The 23,389-nt window shown below is 48.4% G+C and overlaps 1 protein-coding gene across 1 annotated transcript in view; it reads right to left on the bottom strand.

The window, feature by feature from the left end:
• PITRM1 (pitrilysin metallopeptidase 1) overlaps positions 1-23,096 on the bottom strand; it is a 189,158-nt gene extending 166,062 nt beyond the window's left edge. The window contains exon 1 of the mRNA XM_063922149.1: positions 22,976-23,096. Coding sequence (XP_063778219.1) covers positions 22,976-23,013 — 38 coding nt within the window. The 5' untranslated portion in view covers positions 23,014-23,096. The remainder of the gene's footprint in view (positions 1-22,975) is intronic.
• Between the last annotated feature and the right edge of the window lie 293 nt (positions 23,097-23,389).

Below are 23,389 nucleotides of genomic sequence, written 5' to 3'. Positions count from 1 at the left end.
TGCACCCTTCTCGTCGGGCACAGAAAATCTAACTGAGGCTTGGAGGGGGGTCATGGGGGGAGGAGCCAGTGCACACCAGGTGATCCTAAAGCTTTCTTTAGATGTGCCCTGTCTCCTGCGGAGCCGCTGTTCCCCATGGTCCTTACGGAGTTCCCAGCATCCACTAGGACGTCAGAGAAATATCCAATAAGATCCTATTTTTTTGCAGGTATATAGATGACCTGTTGGTCATCTGGCAGGGCTCTAAAGAATCTTTGATTGCCATTATAGATGACCAAAACTCTAAAGAGCACCCCATTAAATTTACATATTCTATTGATTTTAAAACCATTCAATATTTGGATGTCCAGTTGACTATAGATAAAGGCAAAATTATTACATCATTGTATTCTAAGCCCACTGACCGTAATAATTACCTTCACTTTTCAAGTAGCCATCCATTACCTCTAAAAAGGGGGCTACCCTATTCCCAATTTTTGCGGGCTAAACGGATCACTTCTGATCCTGAATTAGCTGTACATCACATTGACATTATGTTCCAAAAATTTCTGGAGCGAGGATATGACCCCCTGTTGTTAAATCAGGCTAAAACCAAAGTTATGGCATTAGATCGCCAACAGCTATTAAACCATCATAAAGATAAGGATAATGACAGCATTTTACCCTGGGTTAATGGTTTTCATTCAGTCAGCAATTCCATTAAGAGGTCAGCTAAAAAACATTGGCACTTGATCCAATCAGATCCAGATTTGCCGCTTGCACATACTAGACTTATGCCATGTTATCAACGACCTAGAAACCTACGGGATATATTAGTAAAATCAGATATTTATGACCCTGTACAACAGACCATGGCATTTGCGGGTAGAAAAGGTTGTTATAAGCAGGGGCGTATCTACCCATTGGCCAGGATGGCACTCGCCAGGGGCGCTGGCCAATGGGGGGGCGCTGCCTGGAGGTGCCTCCCACGGCCAAGGGGTAGATTTATAGTAGTGCCTGGCTGCCTCACAGAGCAGCAGAAGTCAGGAGAATAGGCGCCTGCACAGTGGTGTAGTGCACCCGTCATTTCAGCGGCAGGTGCAGACAGTGTGCACAACAAGAGGACCCATCAGTTCATCCCCTGTTGTTTCCGGAGCTGCTGTGGCTGATGAGGAGGAGCTAGCAAGCTGGACAGGGGCAGGTCAGCGTCTGCCGTGGTGACTGGTGAGTACCTGGAGGGCCAGAGGCAGGGCGGCGCCAGGGACCCTCAAACTGCATCAACATGATTTCCCCAGACTGGCCCACTCTGTCCCTACCTATCCAGCCAAGCCTACTGGTAGCACAGAGCCGCAAATCGCAGGTGTTTAGGGGGCGGGGCCTAAATCCGCGAGTGCCCGCCCCCATCACAGAGCTCTGTGTGTAGTCAGGTAGTGTCTCTCCCCCATCTCTTTCTCTCTGCCTGGCCCTCTCCCTCTCCTTGACACTTTCTCTGTCTCTCCCTCACACTCTCACTATCTCTCTCCGACACTGGGGGTCATTCCGGTCCGATCGCACGCTGCAGGTATTTTGCAGCGGTGTGATCAGGTCCAAACTGACTCTGTCTTTATCCATTACACTCTCTCCCTCTCTCCCTGACATGGTCTCGCTCTCTCTCCCTGAAATCTCTAGCTGACACTGTCTACTGTATCTCTCTCCCTCTCTATCTCCTTAACTATCTCTCTCCCCCTCTCTTTCTTCCTGACACTGTGTCTCTCTCTTCCTATCTCCCTGACTTTCTCTACCTCCCTGTCACTGTCTCTATCCCCCTCTCTCCCCCTCTCTCTCCCTGACACAGTCGCTCTTTCCCTCCCTCTCTCTCTCTCCCTGACAATGTCCATCTCCCTGACACTATATCTCCCTCTCCGACACTGTCTTTCTCTCCCTTTCTCTACCTGACACTCTATCTCTCTCTGTGACAGTGTCTCTCTCTCACTCTCCTTCCCTGACACTTTCTCTCTCTCTCTCCCTCCCACTCGCTCTCCCTCCCTCTGACACCCACTTTCTTTCTTTCTTCCTGCTGCCCTCTCTCATTTGTTTCTCTCTTTCTCCCTGACACCCTCTTTCCCGATCATCTCTGTCCCTCTCTCTTTCTCTCATTCCCTCTTTCCATTAAACCCTCTCTCTCTCTCTCTCTCCCTGACCCATCTGTCTCCCTCACTCTCTTTTTTTTTACTCCTTTCTCTTTCGCACCCCGACATCCTTTTCTCTTGCTCTTCTTTCTCCCTGATATTCTCTCATTCTCTCTCTCTCTCTCACCCTGACACCATTTTCTCTCGCTCCTCTCTTTCTCCCTGATATCCTCTCATTCTTTCCTTTTCTTTCCCTCTCTCTCTCCCTGACACCTTATTTGTCTCACTCTCATTCCCCTCACTCTCTCCTGCTCCTATAAGGGGCATAGTAGTGACAGTGGCGGTGGTGAGGGAATACTCAATTTTATTGGTGGGGGCCCCCTCTAGCCTTAATATGGCCCTGACCAGGGGTCAAGTGATGGTGCAGCCATAGATCAGGACAGAGGGAGCTGTAAGACATCACTGACTCATCAGGTATGAGCTGCAGGAGAGCATTGGGCAGAGTGAAGCCGCTGCGTAGAGGGCTCCGGAATCCAGATGGTGCCAGCAGAAAGCAAGAAAGAGTAGAGATACAGTGACCAGGAAGGCTCTGAAGCCCTCTCGGTCACTTTTCTATAGATCATTTTTTTTATACGGAACTGACTAGCCACCATGAAGGTCTAGATGCCATAGGCCCAGGGACCTGACTGTCAGGGCTTATGAATAGCAACTGAATAGAAGGAGCCGGGCACACCGCAAGTGACATACATGGCAGTGTGTGCCTGGCAAACGGAGTTTGCAGCTGCACCCAGTTCCGCCCTAGAGCATCTTGTGCTCTGTGCTGTGGCACAGGCTGCACCGCCCTATCATAGTGGAGATGACCTGGAATCTAGAGAGAAGAGGAGTCTGAGGGGCGACAGCAGCAGAAGAAACTTAGAATTGAAAGAAAGCCCCTGGGGAATCCAAACGGGAGAAGCAGGAAAGGGTTAGTGTTTATATCATTATAATATATCCATCATAAAATACTTTAAAAAAATATATATATTAAATTAATCTCGTAAGTTTTTTGTGTTTTTATGCGTGTTAACGGGAAAAAACAGGCAAGGTAGAATATGGGGGTGGGGGGCGCCAGACCCTTACTTTGCCAGGGGCGCTTGGACCCCTAGATACACCCCTGGTTATAAGTGTACCTGTACCACTTGCCAGTATCTGATTTCTGGTAGTACCTTCCAGCATCCGCATACTGGTAAGACGTACCAGATCAGATACCGTTTGACATGTAGCTCCAGATTTGTCGTTTATCAACTTTTGTGCCCCTGTGGCCTGTCATATATAGGCAAAACCGAGAGGGCATTCAAGGAGCGTATGACAGCCCACAGGTCAGCCATTAAAGCTGCCATTTCATCTGGCAAAAGCGATCAGCCTGTGGCTCGGCATTTTGCCAAAGCCCGACATACATTGACCTCCCTGAAATATAGGTTGATTGATCAGGTTCAGCCCTCTCTCCGAGGGGGGAATAGGGGGCTAAAAATAAGAATTTACTTACCGATAATTCTATTTCTCGGAGTCCGTAGTGGATGCTGGGGTTCCTGAAAGGACCATGGGGAATAGCGGCTCCGCAGGAGACAGGGCACAAAAGTAAAGCTTTCCGATCAGGTGGTGTGCACTGGCTCCTCCCCCTATGACCCTCCTCCAGACTCCAGTTAGATACTGTGCCCGGACGAGCGTACACAATAAGGGAGGAATTTTGAATCCCGGGTAAGACTCATACCAGCCACACCAATCACACTGTACAACCTGTGATCTGAACCCAGTTAACAGTATGATAACAGGGGAGCCTCTGAAAAGATGGCCCACAATAACAATAACCCGATTTAGTTAGCAATAACTATGTACAAGTATTGCAGATAATCCGCACTTGGGATGGGCGCCCAGCATCCACTACGGACTCCGAGAAATAGAATTATCGGTAAGTAAATTCTTATTTTCTCTATCGTCCTAGTGGATGCTGGGGTTCCTGAAAGGACCATGGGGATTATACCAAAGCTCCCAAACGGGCGGGAGAGTGCGGATGACTCTGCAGCACCGAATGAGAGAACTCCAGGTCCTCTTTTGCCAGGGTATCAAATTTGTAGAATTTTACAAATGTGTTCTCCCCCGACCACGTAGCTGCTCGGCAGAGTTGTAATGCCGAGACCCCTCGGGCAGCCGCCCAAGATGAGCCCACCGTCCTTGTGGAATGGGCTTTAACAGATTTAGGCTGTGGCAGGCCTGCCACAGAATGTGCAAGTTGAATTGTGCTACCAATCCAACGAGCAATCGACTGCTTAAAAGCAGGAGCACCCAGCTTGTTGGGTGCATACAGGATAAACAGCAAGTCAGATTTCCTGACTCCAGCCGACCTGGAAACTATATTTTCAGGGCCCTGACAACATCCAGCAACTTGGAGTCCTCCAAGTCCCTAGTAGCCGCAGGTACCACAATAAGCTGGTTCAGGTGAAACGCTGACACCACCTTAAGGAGAAACTGGGGACGAGTCCGCAGCTTTGCTCTGTCCGAATGGACAATCAGATATGGCTATGTGAGTCAAAGCCGTCAAATCTGACACTCGCCTGGCCGCGGCCAGGACCAACAGCATGGCCACTTTCCATGTGAGATATATCAAATCCACAGATTTGAGTTGTTTTAAACCAATGTGACTTTAGGAATCCCAAAACTACGTTGAGATCTCCCAGTGCCACTGGAGACATCAAAAGGGGGTTGTATATGCAGTACTCCCTTAACAAACTTCTGGACTTCAGGAACTGAAGCCAATTTCTTTTCTGGAAGAAAATCGACAAGTCGAAATTTGAACCTTAATGGACCCCAATTTGAGACCCATAGACACTCCTGTTTGCAGGAAATGTAGGAATTAACCTAGTTGAAATTCTTCCGTGGAGCCTTCCTGGCCTCACACCATGGAACATATTTTCACCTAAGCGGTGATAATGTTGTGCGGTCACCTCCTTCCTGGCTCTGACCAGGGTAGGGATGACCTCTTCCGGAATGCCTTTTTCCCTTAGGATCCGGCGTTCACCCGCCCTGGCGTCAACGCAGCTGCAGTAAATCTTGGAACAGACATGATTCTTGCTGAATCAAGACCCTTCTTAGTATCTCTTGAAGTTCCGGGTACCAAGTCCTTCTTGGCCAAACCGGAGCCACGAGTATAGTTCTTACTCCTCTCCTTCCTATCATTCTCAATACACTGGGTATGAAAGGCAGAGGATGGAACACATACACCGACTGGTACACCCACGGTGTTACCAGAGCGTCCCAGCTATTGCCTGAGTGTCTCTTGACCTGGCGCTTCATGTGGGACGCCATCATGACCACCTTTGGTCTTTCCCAACGGTTTACAATCATGTGGAAACTTCCAGATTAAGTTCCCACTTTTCCGGGTGGAATTCATACATGCTGAGGAAATCTTCCCAGTTGTCCACTCCCGGAATGAACACTGCTGACAGTGTTATCACATGATTTTTCGCCCAGCGAAAAATTCCTGCTATCATTGCCCTCCTGCTTCTTGTGTCGCCCCGTCTGTTAACGTGGGCGACTGGTATGATGATGTCCTACTGGATCAGCACCGGTTGACTTTGAAGCAGAGGTCTTCCTAGGCTCAGAGCATTGTAAATTGCCCTTCGCTCCAGTATATTCATGTGGAGAGAAATCTCCAGACTTTACCACACTTCCTTGGAAATTTCTTCCCTGTGTGACTGCTCCCCAGCCTCTCAGGCTGGCATCCGTGGTCACCAGAACACAGTCCTGAATGCTGAACGTGCTGCCCTCTAGAAGATGAGCACTCTGCAGCCCCCACCGAAGAGACACCCTTGTCCTTGGAGACAGGATTATCCGCTGATGCATCTGAAGATGCGATCCTGGACCATTCGTCCCGCAAATCCCCCTGAAAAAATTTTTTGCGTGAGATCTGCCGAATGGAATCGCTTCGTAAGAAGCCACCATTTTTCCCAGGACTCCTGTGCATTGATGCACTGATACCTGGTCTGGTTTTAGGAGGTTTCTGACTAGTTCGGATAACTCCCTGGCTTTCTCCTCCAGGAGAAAACCTTTTTCTGGACTATGCCCAGAATTATTCCTAGGAACAGCAGACGTATCGTCGGAAAACGGCTGCGATATTTGGAATATTTAAAATCCACTCGTGCTGTCGTAGAACTACTTTAGATAGTGCTCTTCCGACGTCCAACTGTTCTCTTGAACTTGCCCTTTTGAGGATATCGTCCAAGTAAGGGATAATAAGAATTTACTTACCGATAATTCTATTTCTCGGAGTCCGTAGTGGATGCTGGGGTTCCTGAAAGGACCATGGGGAATAGCGGCTCCGCAGGAGACAGGGCACAAAAAGTAAAGCTTTCCGATCAGGTGGTGTGCACTGGCTCCTCCCCCTATGACCCTCCTCCAGACTCCAGTTAGGTACTGTGCCCGGACGAGCGTACACAATAAGGGAGGAATTTTGAATCCCGGGTAAGACTCATACCAGCCACACCAATCACACTGTACAACCTGTGATCTGAACCCAGTTAACAGTATGATAACAGCGGAGCCTCTGAAAAGATGGCTCACAACAACAATAACCCGATTTAGTTAGCAATAACTATGTACAAGTATTGCAGATAATCCGCACTTGGGATGGGCGCCCAGCATCCACTACGGACTCCGAGAAATAGAATTATCGGTAAGTAAATTCTTATTTTCTCTATCGTCCTTGTGGATGCTGGGGTTCCTGAAAGGACCATGGGGATTATACCAAAGCTCCCAAACGGGCGGGAGAGTGCGGATGACTCTGCAGCACCGAATGAGAGAACTCCAGGTCCTCTTTTGCCAGGGTATCAAATTTGTAGAATTTTACAAACGTTTTCTTCCCCGACCACGTAGCTGCTCGGCAAAGTTGTAATGCCGAGACCCCTCGGGCAGCCGCCCAAGATGAGCCCACCTTCCTTGTGGAATGGGCCTTAACAGATTTAGACTGTGGCAGGCCTGCCACAGAATGTGCAAGTTGAATTGTGCTACCAATCCCACGAGCAATCGACTGCTTAGAAGCAGAAGCACCCAGCATTGTTGGGTGCATACAGGATAAACAGCAAGTCAGATTTCCTGACTCCAGCCAACCTGGAAACTATATTTTCAGGGCCCTGATAACATCCAGCAACTTGGAGTCCTCCAAGTCCCTAGTAGCCGCAGGTACCACAATAAGCTGGTTCAGGTGAAACGCTGACACCACCTTAAGGAGAAACTGGGGACGAGTCCGCAGCTTTGCTCTGTCCGAATGGACAATCAGATATGGCTTTGTGAGATAAAGCCGCCAATTCTGACACTCGCCTGGCCGAGGCCAGGACCAACAGCATGGTCATTTTCCATGTGAGATATATCAAATCCACAGATTTGAGTTGTTTAAACCAATGTGATTTTTTAGGAATCCCAAAACTACGTTGAGATCGCCCAGTGCCACTGGAGACATCAAAGGGGCTGTATATGCAGTACTCCCTTAACAACTTCTGGACTTCAGGAACTGAAGCCAATTTCTTTCTGGAAGAAAATCAACAGGCCGAAATTTGAACCTTAATGGACCCAATTTGAGACCCATAGACACTCCTGTTTGCAGGAAATGTAGAAATTAACCTAGTTGAAATTCTTCCGTGGAGCCTTCCTGGACTCACACCCTGGCACATATTTTCACCTAAGTGGTGATAATGTTGTGCGGTCACCTCCTTCCTGGCTCTGACCAGGGTAGGGATGACCTCTTCCGGAATGCCTCTTTCCCTTAGGATCCGGCGTTCACCCGCCTTGGCGTCAACGCAGCTGCGGTAAGTCCCGGAACAGACACGGTTCTTGCCGAATCAAGACCCTTCTTAGTATCTCTTGAAGTTCCGGGAACCAAGTCCTTCTTGGCCAAACCGGAGCCACGAGTATAGTTCTTACTCCTCTCCTTCCTATCATTTTCAATACATTGGGTATGAAAAGCAGAGGATGGAACACATACACCGACTGGTACACCGACGGTGTTACCAGAGCGTCCCAGCTATTGCCTGAGTGTCTCTTGACCTGGCGCTTCAGGTGGGACGCCATCATAACCACCTTTGGTCTTTCCCAACGGTTTACAATCATGTGGAAACTTCCAGATTAAGTTTCCACTTTTCCGGGTGGAATTCATTTATGCTGAGGAAATCTTCCCAGTTGCCCACTCCCGGAATGAACACTGCTGACAGTGTTATCACATGATTTTCCGCCCAGCGAAGAATCCTTGCTGTCATTGCCCTCCTGCTTCTTGTGTCGCCCCGTCTGATAACGTGGGCGACCGCCATGATGATGTCCTACTGGATCAGCACCGGTTGACTTTGAAGCAGGAGTCTTCCTAGGCTCAGAGCATTGTAAATTGCCCTTAGCTCCAGTATATTCATGTGGAGAGAAGTCTCCAGACTTGACCACACTTCCTTGGAAATTTTTTCCCTGTGTGACTACTCCCCAGCCTCTTAGGCTGGTATCCGTGGTCCCCAGAACACAGTCCTGAATGCTGAGTGTGCTGCCCTCTAAAAGATGAGCACTCTGCAGCCCCCACAGAAGAGACACCCTTGTCCTTGGAGACAGGATTATCCGCTGATGCATCTGAAAATGCGATCCGGACCATTCGTCCAGCAAATCCCCTGAGATCTGCCGAATGGAATCGCTTCGTAAGAAGCCACCATTTTTCCCAGGACTCCTGTGCATTGATGCACTGATACTTGGCCTGGTTTTAGGAGGTTTCTGACTAGGTCGAATAACTCCTTGGCTTTTTCCTCCCGGAGGAACACCTTTTTCTGGACTATGCCCAGAATCATTCCTAGGAACAGCAGACGTATCGTCGGAAAACAGCTGCGATTCTTGGAATATTTAGAATCCAGTCGTGCTGTCGTAGAACTACTTTAGATAGTGCTCTTCCGACCTCCAACTGTTCTCTGGAACTTGCCCTTTTCAGGATATCGTCCAAGTAAGGGATAATTTAGATGCCTTTTTTCTTTGAAGAAACATCTTTTCGGCCATTACCTTGGTAAAAGGCCCGGGGTGCCGTGGATAATTCAAACGGCATCGTCTGAAACTGATATTGACAGTTCTGTACCACGAACCAGAGGTACCCTTGTTGAGAAGGGCAAATTTGAAACTGGAGGTAATCCTTGATGTCCAGGGACACCATATAGTCCCCTTTTTTCCGGTTCGCTATCACTGCTCTGAGTGACTCCATCTCGATTTGAACCTTTTATGTAAGTGTTCAAAGATTTCAGTTTAGACTATGTCTCACCAAGCCGTCTGGCTTCAGTACCACAATATAGTGTGGAAAAATAATACCCTTTTCCTTGTTGTAGGAGGGGTACTTTGATTATCACCTGCTGGATATACAGCTTGTGAATTGTTTCCAATGCTGCCTCCCTGTCGGAGGGAGCCGTTGGTAAAGCAGACTTCAGAAACCTGCGAGGAGAAGATGTCTCGACTCTCCAATCTGTACCCCTGGGATAATACTTGTACTATCTAGGGGTCAACCTGCGAGTGATCCCACTGCGCGCTGAGACTCTTGAGACTACCCCCCCACCTTGAGTCCGCTTGCATGGCCCCAGCGTCATGCTGAGGACTTGGCAGACGCGGTGGAGGGCTTCTTTTCCTGGGAAGGGGCTGCCTGCTGCAGTCTACTTCCCTTACCTCTATGTCTGGGCAGATATGACTGGCCTTTTGCCTGCATGCCCTCATGGGAAAGGAAGGATTGAGGCTGAAAAGACGGTGTCTTTTTCAGCTGAGATGTAACTTGGTGTAAAAAGGTTGGATTTCCCAGCTGTTGCCGTGGTCCCCAGGTCCGATGGACCGACCCCAACTAACTCCTTCCCTTTATACGGCAATACTTCCATGTGCCGTATGGGATCTGTATCACCTGACCACTGTCGTGTCCATGACATCTTCTGGGTGATATGGACAACGTACTTATCTTGATGCCAGAGAGCAAATATCCCTCTGTGCATCTCACGTACATATATATAGAATGCATCCTATTAAATGCTCTATATGAATAAAATATTTTCAGTCAGGGAATCCGACCAAGCCAACCCAGCACTGCATCTCCAGGCTGATGGCGATCGCTGGTCGCAGTATAACCACCGTATGTGTGTATATACTTTTTAGGATATCTTTCCAGCTTCCTATCAGCTGGCTCCTTGAGGGCGGCCGTATCTGGAGACGGTAACGCCACTTGATAAGTGTGTGAGCGCCTTATCACCCTAAGGGGTGTTTCCCAACGCGCCCTAATTTCTGGCGGGAAAGGGTATAACGCCAATATTTGCTATCGGGGTAACCCCACGCATCATCACACACTTCATTTTATTTTATCTGATTCAGGAAAAACTACAGGTAGTTTTTTCACTCCCACATAATACCCTTTTTTGTGGTACTTGTAGTATCAGAAATATGCAACACCTCCTTCATTGCCCTTAACGTGTGGCCCTAATGAGAAATACGTTTGTTTATTCACCGTCGACACTGGATTCAGTGTCCGTGTCTGTGTCTGTGTCGACCGACTGAGGTAAATGGGCGTTTTTAACGCCCCTGACGGTGTTTCTGAGACGCCTGGACCGGTACTAATAGTTTGTCGGCCGTCTCACGTCGTCAACCGACCTTGCAGCGTGTTGACATTCTCACGTAATTCCCTAAATAAGCCATCCATTCCGGTGTCGACTCCCTAGAGAGTGACATCACCATTACAGGCAATTTCTCCGCCTCCTCACCAACATCGTCCTCATACATGTCGACACACACGTACCGACACACAGCACACACACCGGGAATGCTCTGACAGAGGACAGGACCCACACTAGCCCTTTGGGGAGACAGAGGGAGAGTTTGCCAGCACACACCAAAACGCTATAATTATATAGGGACAACCTTATATAAGTGTTTTCCCTTATAGCATCTTTATATATATCTCAATATCGCCAAAATCAGTGCCCCCCCCTCTCTGTTTTAACCCTGTTTCTGTAGTGCAGTGCAGGGGAGAGCCTGGGAGCCTTCTCTCCAGGCTTTCTGTGAGAGAAAATGGCGCTGTGTGCTGAGGAGATAGGCCCCGCCCCTTTTTCGGCGGGCTCGTCTCCCGCTATTTAGTGAATCTTGGCAGGGGTTAAATATCTCCATATAGCCTCTGGGGGCTATATGTGAGGTATTTTTCGCCAAAAAAGGTTTTCATTTGCCTCCCAGGGCGCCCCCCTCCCAGCGCCCTGCACCCTCAGTGACTGCCGTGTGAAGTGTGCTGAGAGGAAAATGGCGCACAGCTGCAGTGCTGTGCGCTACCTTTAGAAGACTGCAGGAGTCTTCAGCCGCCGATTCTGGACCTCTTCTTACTTCAGCATCTGCAAGGGGGCCGGCGGCGCGGCTCCGGTGACCATCCAGGCTGTACCTGTGATCGTCCCTCTGGAGCTGATGTCCAGTAGCCAAGAAGCCAATCCATCCTGCACGCAGGTGAGTTCACTCCTTCTCCCCTAAGTCCCTCGTTGCAGTGATCCTGTTGCCAGCAGGACTCACTGTAAAATAAAAAACCTAAGCTAAACTTTCTCTAAGCAGCTCTTTAGGAGAGCCACCTAGATTGCACCCTTCTCGTCCGGGCACAAAAATCTAACTGGAGTCTGGAGGAGGGTCATAGGGGGAGGAGCCAGTGCACACCACCTGATCGGAAAGCTTTACTTTTTGTGCCCTGTCTCCTGCGGAGCCGCTATTCCCCATGGTCCTTTCAGGAACCCCAGCATCCACAAGGACGATAGAGAAAATTAAGATGCCTTTTTTCTTTGAAGAATCATCTTTTCGGCCATTACCCTGGTAAAGGCCCGGGGTGCCGTGGATACTTCAACGGCAGCGCCTGAAACTGATATTGACAGTTCTGTACCACGAACCAGAGGTATCCTTGTTGAGAAGGACAAATCTGGACATGGAGGTAATCCTTGATGTCCAGGGACACCATATAGTCCCCTTTTTGGTTCGCTATCACTGCTCTGAGTGACTCCATCTTGATTTGAACCTTTTTATGTAAGTGTTCAAAGATTTCAGATTTAGACTACGTCTCACCAAGCCGTCTGGCTTCAGTACCACAATATAGTGTGGAAGACTAATACCCTTTTCCTTGTTGTAGGAGGGGTACTTTGATTATCACCTGCTGGAAATACAGCTTGTGAATCTTTTCCAATACTGCCTCCCTGTCGGAGGAAGCCGTTGGTAAAGCAGACTTCAGGAACCTGCGAGGAAAAGATGTCTCGACTCTCCAATCTGTACCCCTGGGATAATACTTGTACGATCTAGGGGTCAACTTTCGAGTGATCCCACTGCGCGCTGAGACTCTTGAGACTACCCCCCCCACCTCACCTGAGTCCGCTTGCACGGCCCCAGCGTCATGCTGAGGACTTGGCAGACGTGGTGGAGGGCTTCCTTTCCTGGGAAGGGGCTGCCCGCTGCAGTCTACTTCCCTTACCTCTATGTCTGGGCAGATATGACTGGCCTTTTGCCCGTTTGCCTCATGGAAACGGAAGGATTGAGGCTGAAAAGACGGTGTCTTTTTCTGCTGAGATGTAACTTGGGGTAAAAAGGTTGGATTTCCCAGCTGTTGCCGTGGTCCCCAGGTCCGATGGACCGACCCCAACTAACTCCTTCCCTTTATACGGCAATACTTCCATGTGCCGTATGGGATCTGTATCACCTGACCACTGTCGTGTCCATGACATCTTCTGGGAGATATGGACAACGCACTTATCTTGATGCCAGAGTGCAAATATCCCTCTGTGCATCTCGCGTACATATATATAGAATGCATCCTATTAAATGCTCTATATCAATAATATATTTTCAGTCAGGGAATCCGACCAAGCCAACCCAGCACTGCATCTCCAGGCTGATGGCGATCGCTGGTCGCAGTATAACCACCGTATGTGTGTATATACTTTTTAGGATATTTTTCCAGCTTCCTATCAGCTGGCTCCTTGAGGGCGGCCGTATCTGGAGACGGTAACGCCACTTGATAAGCGTGTGAGCGCCTTATCCACCCTAAGGGGTGTTTCCCAACGCGCCCTAACTTCTGGCGGGAAAGGGTATAACGCCAATATTTGCTATCGGGGTAACCCCACGCTTCATCACACACTTCATTTTATTTTATCTGATTCAGGAAAAACTACAGGTAGTTTTTTCACTCCCACATAATACCCTTTTTTGTGGTACTTGTAGTATCAGAAATATGTAACACCTCCTTCATTGCCCTTAACGTGTGGCCCTAATGAGAAATACGTTTGTTTATTCACCGTCGACACTGGATTCAGTGTCCGTGTCTGTGTCGACCGACTGAGGTAAATGGGCGTTTTTAAAGCCCCCGACGGTGTTTCTGAGACGCCTGGACCGGTACTAATTGTTTGTCGGCCGTCTCATGTCGTCAACCGACCTTGCAGCGTGTTGACCTTCTCACGTAATTCTCTCAATAAGCCACCCATTTCGGTGTCGACTCCCTAGAGAGTGACATCCCCATTACAGGCAATTGCTCCGCCTCCTCACCAACATCGTCCTCATACATGTCGACACACACGTACCGACACACAGCACACACACCGGGAATGCTCTGACAGAGGACAGGACCCACTAGCCCTTTGGAGAGACAGAGGGAGAGTTTGCCAGCACACACCAAAAACGCTATAATATATATAGGGACAACCTTATATAAGTGTTTCTCCCTTATAGCATCTTTATATATATATTAATATCGCCAATTTATGCCCCCCCTCTCTGTTTTAACCCTGTTTCTGTAGTGCAGTGCAGGGGAGAGCCTGGGAGCCTTCTCTCCAGCCTTTCTGTGAGAGAAAATGGCGCTGTGTGCTGAGGAGATAGGCCCCGCCCCTTTTCCGGCGGGCTCGTCTCCCGCTCTTCAACGGATTATGGCAGGGGTTAAATATCTCCATATAGCCTCTGGGGGCTATATGTGAGGTATTTTTAGCCAATATATAGGTTTTCATTTGCCTCCCAGGGCGCCCCCCCCCAGCGCCCTGCACCCTCAGTGACTGCGTGTGAAGTGTGCTGAGAGGAAAATGGCGCACAGCTGCAGTGCTGTGCGCTACCTTTAGAATACTGCAAGAGTCTTCTGCCGCCGATTCTGGACCTCTTCTTACTTCAGCATCTGCAAGGGGGCCGGCGGCGCGGCTCCGGTGACCATCCAGGCTGTACCTGTGATCGTCCCTCTGGAGCTGATGTCCAGTAGCCAAGAAGCCAATCCATCCTGCACGCAGGTGAGTTCACTTCTTCTCCCCTCAGTCCCTCGTTGCAGTGATCATGTTGCCAGCAGGACTCACTGTAAAATAAAAAACCTAAGCTAAACTTTTTCTAAGCAGCTCTTTAGGAGAGCCACCTAGATTGCACCCTTCTCGGCCGGGCACAAAAATCTAACTGGAGTCTGGAGGAGGGTCATAGGGGGAGGAGCCAGTGCACACCACCTGATCGGAAAGCTTTCCTTTTGTGCCCTGTCTCCTGCGGAGCCGCTATTCCCCATGGTCCTTTCAGGAACCCCAGCATCCACTAGGACGATAGAGAAATTATTGCAATTAGAGGTCCAATGGATCCAGCGGTTAGATACTATGGCACCTCGTGGTTTAAATGAACATCTGGGTTTGAGCTGCTTGGTCTAGGCCCCGGGGGTATTTAGTACGAGTCTGTCATTTAGCATTATGCATAATGAAGTTATAGATATGTATTATATGTACCTAGATAGGTTTTAATATATGAATTTAGGATTTGGGCCATTAGTATGATGATTAGACATGATAGGCCTGTACTTGTGTAAATTGCCAATTGTAGGTAGGCTCCAGTTACGATACATGCTTTTCTATGTAGCTTATGCTTGTTGTTATGTTGCCTTGGTGATGGGAGCACTATGATGATGTCAGTGACGCTTGCGTTAGCGCACCTGAGCGGACTGCAATCCCGTTTCCGGATCATTGGCGCCAGTCACAGGGGTGAGATCACTATTTAGGTGAGTGTCGTTGTATATGTGTTTGTTAAGCCTGAAGACGATGTGTTAAACATTGCTTTCATCTACCTGCCTGAGTCTCGTCATTTAGTCGTCTGGAGTGCCGCACACGTGTACGTGTGTGTGTGTGTGTGTGTGTGTGTGTGTGTGTGTGTGTGTGTGTGTGTGTGTGTGTGTGTGTGTGTGTGTGTGTATATATATATATCTGTAGTTATTTATATTAAAAATAGACATTTACAAATTCTGTCAATTGGTATTAATGTGCATGTTATTAATACCATATATTAAAAGGGACTGTAGCCATATCAGATAAAAACAAACACTCCAGCATACAGGATAAAAAGCTGGTGAGAGTGGCTGACTGAATGCCAAATGTTCTGTAAAAGAAAATCGCTCTTTTCAGGATTGCTCTTGCTTATAGGGATGGACAATAATACCTGTACAATACTAGAAATTACAGTAAACTGAACTTTTAGGTGCCTTGTACCCTTTTCAGACAGAAATCCAGGCATTTCAGTGCCAGGTCATTTAGCCTGCTTTTTATACAGAAAAGCAAATTACCAGGTCAACAATTTCTACCCGGTAATTTGCGGATCAAAACGGGTATTTCGTCTGTGCGAAGGGGTCAACCTGGGTCGAAATTCCTGGGTCTCAGTTGACATTATCACACAGAAAATAAGATTTTACTTACCGATAAATCTATTTCTCGTAGTCCGTAGTGGATGCTGGGGACTCCGTCAGGACCATGGGGATTAGCGGCTCCGCAGGAGACAGGGCACAAAAATAAAGCTTTAGGATCAGGTGGTGTGCACTGGCTCCTCCCCCTATGACCCTCCTCCAAGCCTCAGTTAGGATACTGTGCCCGGACGAGCGTACACAATAAGGAAGGATTTTGAATCCCGGGTAAGACTCATACCAGCCACACCAATCACACCGTACAACTTGTGATCTGAACCCAGTTAACAGTATGACAACGTAGGAGCCTCTGAACAGACGGCTCACAACAATAACAACCCGATTTCTTTGTAACAATAACTATGTACAAGTATTGCAGACAATCCGCACTTGGGATGGGCGCCCAGCATCCACTACGGACTACGAGAAATAGATTTATCGGTAAGTAAAATCTTATTTTCTCTAACGTCCTAGTGGATGCTGGGGACTCCGTCAGGACCATGGGGATTATACCAAAGCTCCCAAACGGGCGGGAGAGTGCGGATGACTCTGCAGCACCGAATGAGAGAACTCCAGGTCCTCTTTAGCCAGGGTATCAAATTTGTAGAATTTTACAAACGTGTTCTCCCCCGACCACGTAGCTGCTCGGCAGAGTTGTAATGCCGAGACCCCTCGGGCAGCCGCCCAGGATGAGCCCACCTTCCTTGTGGAATGGGCCTTGACAGATTTAGGCTGTGGCAGGCCTGCCACAGAATGTGCAAGTTGAATTGTACTACAAATCCAACGAGCAATCGTCTGCTTAGAAGCAGGAGCACCCAGCTTGTTGGGTGCATACAGTATAAACAGCGAGTCAGATTTTCTGACTCCAGCCGTCCTTGAAATATATATTTTCAATGCCCTGACAACGTCCAGCAACTTGGAATCCTCCAAATCGCTAGTAGCCGCAGGCACCACAATAGGCTGGTTCAGGTGAACGATGACACCACCTTAGGCAGAAAATGAGGACGCGTCCGCAGTTCTGCCCTGTCCGAATGGAAAATCAGATATGGGCTTTTATACGATAAAGCCGCCAATTCTGACTCTCTCCTGGCTGAAGCCAGGGCCAGTAGCATGGTTACTTTCCATGTAAGATATTTCAAATCCGCCGATTTGAGTGGCTCAAACCAATGGGATTTGAGAAAATCCAAAACTACATTAAGGTCCCACGGAGCCACTGGGGGCACAACCGGGGGCTGTATATGTAGTACTCCTTTTACAAAAGTCTGGACTTCAGGAACTGAAGCCAATTCTTTCTGGAAGAAAATCGACAGGGCCGAAATTTGAACCTTAATGGACCCCAACTTCAGGCCCATAGACAATCCTGTTTGCAGGAAATGTAGGAATCGACCCAATTGAAATTCCTCCGTGGGGGCCTTCCTGGCCTCACACCACGCAACATATTTTCTCCAAATGCGGTGATAATGTTGTGCAGTCACCTCCTTCCTGGCTTTTACCAGTGTAGGAATGACCTCTTCCGGAATGCCTTTTTCCCTTAGAATTCGGCGTTCAACCGCCATGCCGTCAAACGCAGCCGCGGTAAGTCTTGGAATAGACACGGTCCCTGCTGAAGCAGGTCCCGTCTTAGAGGTAGAGGCCACGGATCTTCCGTGAGCATCTCCTGAAGTTCCGGGTACCAAGTTCTTCTTGGCCAATCCGGAGCCACGAGTATCGTTCTTACTCCCCTTTGCCGTATAATTCTCAGTACTTTTGGTATGAGAGGCAGAGGAGGAAACACATACACTGACTGGAACACCCACGGCGTTACCAGAGCGTCCACAGCTATTGCCTGAGGGTCTCTTGACCTGGCGCAATACCTGTCCAGTTTTTTGTTGAGGCGAGACGCCATCATGTCCACCTTTGGTTTTTCCCAACGGTTCACAATCATGCGGAAGACTTCTGGATGAAGTCCCCACTCTCCCGGGTGTAGATCGTGTCTGCTGAGGAAGTCTGCTTCCCAGTTGTCCACTCCCGGAATGAACACTGCTGACAGTGCTATCACATGATCTTCCGCCCAGCGAAGAATCCTTGCAGCTTCTGCCATTGCTCTCCTGCTTCTTGTGCCGCCCTGTCTGTTTACGTGGACGACTGCCGTGATGTTGTCCGACTGGATCAACACCGGCTGACCCTGAAGCAGGGGTTTTGCCAGGCTTAGAGCATTGTAAATCGCTCTTAGCTCCAGTATATTTATGTGAAGAGACATCTCCAGGTTTGACCATACTCCCTGGAAGTTTCTTCCCTGTGTGACCGCTCCCCAGCCTCTCAGACTGGCATCCGTGGTCACCAGGACCCAGTCCTGTATGCCGAATCTGCGGCCCTCTAACAGATGAGCACTCTGCAACCACCACAGAAGAGACACCCTTGTCCGTGGCGACAAGGTTATCCGCTGATGCATCTGCAGATGCGATCCGGACCATTTGTCCAGCAGATCCCACTGAAAAGTTCGTGCGTGGATTCTGCCGAATGGAATCGCTTCGTAAGAAGCCACCATCTTTCCCAGGACTCTTGTGCATTGATGCACAGACACTTTCCCTGGTTTTAGGAGGTTCCTGACAAGTTCGGATAACTCCTTGGCTTTCTCCTCCGGAAGAAACACCTTTTTCTGAACCGTGTCCAGAATCATTCCCAGGAACAGCAGACGTGTCGTCGGGGTCAATTGAGATTTTGGAAAATCCAGAATCCACCCGTGCTGTTGCAGCACTATTTGGGTTAGTGCTACTACGTCCCCCAGCTGTTCCCTGGACCTTGCCCTTATCAGGAGATCGTCCAAGTAAGGGATAATTAATACGCCTTTTTTTCGTAGAAGAAACATCATTTCGGCCATTACCTTGGTAAAGACCCGAGGTGCCGTGGACAATCCAAACGGCAGCGTCTGAAACTGATAATGACAGTTTTGCACCACGAACCTGAGGTACCCTTGATGTGAAGGGCAAATTGGGACATGCAGGTAAGCATCCTTGATGTCCAGGGACACCATAAAGTCCCCTTCTTCCAGATTCGCTATCACTGCTCTGAGTGACTCCATCTTGAACTTGAATTTTTGTATGTACAGGTTCAAAGATTTCAGATTTAGAATAGGTCTTACCGAGCCGTCCGGCTTCGGTACCACAAATAGTGTGGAATAATACCCCTTTCCCTGTTGTAGGAGGGGTACCTTGACTATCACCTGCTGAGAATACAGCTTGTGAATGGCTTCCAATACCGTCGCCCTGTCTGAGGGAGACGTTGGCAGAGCAGACTTTAGGAACCGGCGAGGGGGAGACTTCTCGAATTCCAACCTGTAACCCTGAGATATTATCTGCAGGATCCAGGGGTCCACCTGTGAGTGAGCCCACTGTGCGCTGAAATTCTTGAGTCGACCCCCCACCGCCCCTGAGTCCGCTTGTAAAGCCCCAACGTCATGCTGAGGGCTTTGCAGAAGCCGGGGGGGCTTCTGCTCCTGGGAAGAAGCTGCTTGGTGCACTCTCTTACCCTTTCCTTTGCCTCGGGGCAAATATGACTGTCCTTTCGCCCGCTTGTTCCTATAGGAACGAAAGGACTGCGGCTGAAAAGACGGTGTCTTTTTCTGTTGGGAGGGGACCTGAGGTAAAAAGGTGGATTTCCCGGCTGTTGCCGTGGCCACCAAATCCGATAGACCGACCCCAAATAATTCCTCCCCCTTATACAGCAATACTTCCATATGCCGTTTGGAATCCGCATCACCTGACCCTTGTCGCGTCCATAAACTTCTTCTGGCAGATATGGACATCGCACTTACTCTCGATGCCAGAGTGCAAATATCCCTCTGTGCATCTCGCATATATAGAAATGCATCCTTTAAATGCTCTATAGTCAGTAAAATACTGTCCCTATCCAGGGTATCAATATTTTCAGTCAGGGAATCCGACCAAACCACCACAGCACTGCACATCCATGCAGAGGCGATGGCTGGTCGCAGTATAACACCAGTATGAGTGTATATACTTTTCAGGGTAGTTTCCAGCCTCCTATCTGCTGGATCCTTGAGGGCGGCCGTTTCAGGAGACGGTAACGCCACTTGTTTTGATAAGCGTGTGAGCGCCTTATCCACCCTAGGGGGTGTTTCCCAGCGCGCCCTAACCTCTGGCGGGAAAGGATATAATGCCAATAACTTCTTTGAAATTAGCAGTTTTCTATCGGGGTTAACCCACGCTTCATCACACACTTCATTCGATTCGTCTGATTCAGGAAAAACTACAGGTAGTTTTTTCAGACCCCACATAATACCCCTTTTTGTGGTACATGCAGTATCAGAGATATGTAAAGCCTCCTTCATTGCCGTGATCATATAACGTGTGGCCCTACTGGAAAATACGTTTGTTTCTTCACCGTCGACACTAGATTCGGTGTCTGGGTCTGTGTCGACCGACTGAGGTAAAGGGCGTTTTACAGCCCCTGACGGTGTCTGAGACGCCTGTACAGGTACTAACTGGTTTTCCGGCCGTCTCATGTCGTCAACTGATTTTTGTAATGTGCTGACATTATCACGTAATTCCATAAATAAAGCCATCCATTCCGGTGTCGACTCCCTAGGGGGTGACATCACCATTACCGGCAATTGTTCCGCCTCCACACCAACATCGTCCTCATACATGTCGACACACACGTACCGACACACAGCACACACACAGGGAATGCTCTTATCGAAGACAGGACCCCACTAGCCCTTTGGGGAGACAGAGGGAGAGTTTGCCAGCACACACCGAAGCGCTATAAATATATAGGAACAACCCTATAGAAGTGTTGTCTCCCTTATAGCAGCTTAATATATATCAAAAACGCCAAAAAAAAGTGCCCCCCCCCCTCTCTTTTTTACCCTGTTTCTGTAGTGCAGTGCAGGGGAGAGTCCTGGGAGCCTTCCTCGCAGCGGAGCTGAGCAGGAAAATGGCGCTGTGTGCTGAGGAGATAGGCCCCGCCCCCTATTTCGGCGGGCTCTTCTCCGGAGTTTGTGAGACCTGGCAGGGGTTAAATACATCCATATAGCCCCAAGGGCTATATGTGATGTATTTTTTAGCCAGAACAAGGTATTCTCATTGCTGCCCAGGGCGCCCCCTGCAGCGCCCTGCACCCTCCGTGACCGCTGGTGTGAAGTGTGTGACAACAATGGCGCACAGCTGCAGTGCTGTGCGCTACCTCATGAAGACTGAAAAGTCTTCTGCCGCCGGTTTCTGGACCTCTTCGCTTTTCGGCATCTGTAAGGGGGTCGGCGGCGCGGCTCCGGGACCGGACTCCATGGCTGGGCCTGTGTTCGATCCCTCTGGAGCTAATGGTGTCCAGTAGCCTAAGAAGCCAATCCATCCTGCACGCAGGTGAGTTCACTTCTTCTCCCCTAAGTCCCTCGTTGCAGTGAGCCTGTTGCCAGCAGGACTCACTGAAAATAAAAAACCTAAAAACTTTTTCTAAGCAGCTCTTTAGGAGAGCCACCTAGATTGCACCCTGCTCGGACGGGCACAAAAACCTAACTGAGGCTTGGAGGAGGGTCATAGGGGGAGGAGCCAGTGCACACCACCTGATCCTAAAGCTTTATTTTTGTGCCCTGTCTCCTGCGGAGCCGCTAATCCCCATGGTCCTGACGGAGTCCCCAGCATCCACTAGGACGTTAGAGAAAAAGCACCCGTTTTTCAACAAGTTACCGGGTAGAACTTCTTCACTTGGGAATTAAATTTTCTGTGTGAAAGGGGTATTGGAGACCTGGGATTTGTCAAGGATATATTTTATATTTGTTTTGTTGTTTAAAACTAAAATGCTGGGTTTTTTTTTCGTTTTTTTTTTTGGGGGGGGGGGTTATCAAAGAACCCTATAAAAGGTATCAGATCTATGTAAACAGCTATGGTCTGTCTTGTCACCCACATGCATGAGCAGTGCACCTTCAACGATCCCCCTACTAGCGAGATGGGACCCGATGGGACAGCCCACAGCAGGGGAGAAGATGAGATTGCTGGGAATCAGTAAGCATGCAGCCACAGGACAGATTATCTGTTCATCAAATAATAAAAGTGAAATATATTGACCTGTGCTATGGTCATAAAGGTGAAGTGGGGTTAGAACCTTACAGTCACAGATGACAAGGGGTTATATTTAATAAGTGGCAGACTTTCTTAGTGGTTTTGACCACAAAACATAAAACAACATTAATATTAAACGCAAAGTTTTAGGTGTTTGGCACTTTTAGTGCTGCTTTGTACAGTATATGATGTCCATGATAGGGTTATGATGTGCGACTGAGCTTCAAAATGACATTAGAGACTATCCAATAAAAATAACCCAACAAGTACATACTTTAACTTTCATTTCCATCTATCCTGTACAATAAATATGTTATACAAAATAACATTATTAATATGAAGACAGAAGAAACAGTAACAGTATGTCCAGAAGATTAGCACCTATCCAAATGACAGATGCACCAAAGACTTCAGATAAGATGGGGGAAATATATGCCTTCTCATGCTGACCTTGTACAGAAGTGTGCCAACAATATACAAATGGTGTAAGGATAAAGCATTCCCCCTCCTCCCCACTGCATCTTCATTGTAAACATTTACATAAGATAAATGTGACTTTCAAAAGGAATACCAATGATATAAACACACAAATAATCCGGCACCTATAGACTCTGAATCTGTTATTACCATTTATATAGTGCCAGCATAGCTCATAGCACTTTACAACTGGACAATACATACACATAGAAATAATCATGCCCTAGTAGTCACATTAATCATTACACTTTCTTTCCCTTTTTTTTAAAATAAACACAATGACATATTACACTGCGCAGTAATATTAAAAGGAATCACAACAGCAATAAATAAATAACAAATGGCTCTGCCATCTACAGCAGCACACTGTATAATCCCCATCAAAGAGCAGCAGCACATGCTGGGACTTTTAGTTCCACAACAGCTGACAAATGACGTCACCAAAACTGTGATGAAAGCAATGGGAACATACACATCATGGCACGCTAACAGCCCATAGTCACACGGTAGATGCTAGAATCAAGTGGGCTAAGGGACCTTTTCCTCACACACAGACAGCACATGCTATAGTCATACACACCACAGCACACAGTCACACACAGCACATGCTATAGTCACATACACAGCGCTGCCCCGCCGTATCTCACCGGCTCAGCAGGAGCCCCGCTCTGCCTACTCTCAGCATGTCTCACAGCCTCACTAGCAGCAGCCAGGTTGATCCAACCCGACCGGCTTCCTACACACTGACCTCTCAACTTCTCATCATCCTGCTTCGCTATTGGCTATAGCGCCAGCTAGGCGGCTGCTGATTGGTCGATAAAATTACCCCTTTTGCTGCGCGTAGAGTTAATTATCTTGCGCTATTAGTTTGGGTCTGACAGACTGCGTTTTACTAGTTCTCTGGCATAACACCGTCATTTACACTGCCCACTGTCATGTGTTTCCTGTGCTCCCACACACGTACTAAGCCGGTTACAGAGGTTAGGGTGACCATAATATCCCTTTAATCTGGGACAGTCACACATATGATTTACACAGGTTCTGTGGCTGGCTAAAACCAG

Source organism: Pseudophryne corroboree, chromosome 5, assembly GCF_028390025.1.
Source record: "Pseudophryne corroboree isolate aPseCor3 chromosome 5, aPseCor3.hap2, whole genome shotgun sequence".
Lineage (NCBI taxonomy): Eukaryota > Metazoa > Chordata > Amphibia > Anura > Myobatrachidae > Pseudophryne > Pseudophryne corroboree.
Note: the sequence above shows the minus strand (reverse complement) of the source record. Positions and strands in the feature narration are given on the sequence as shown.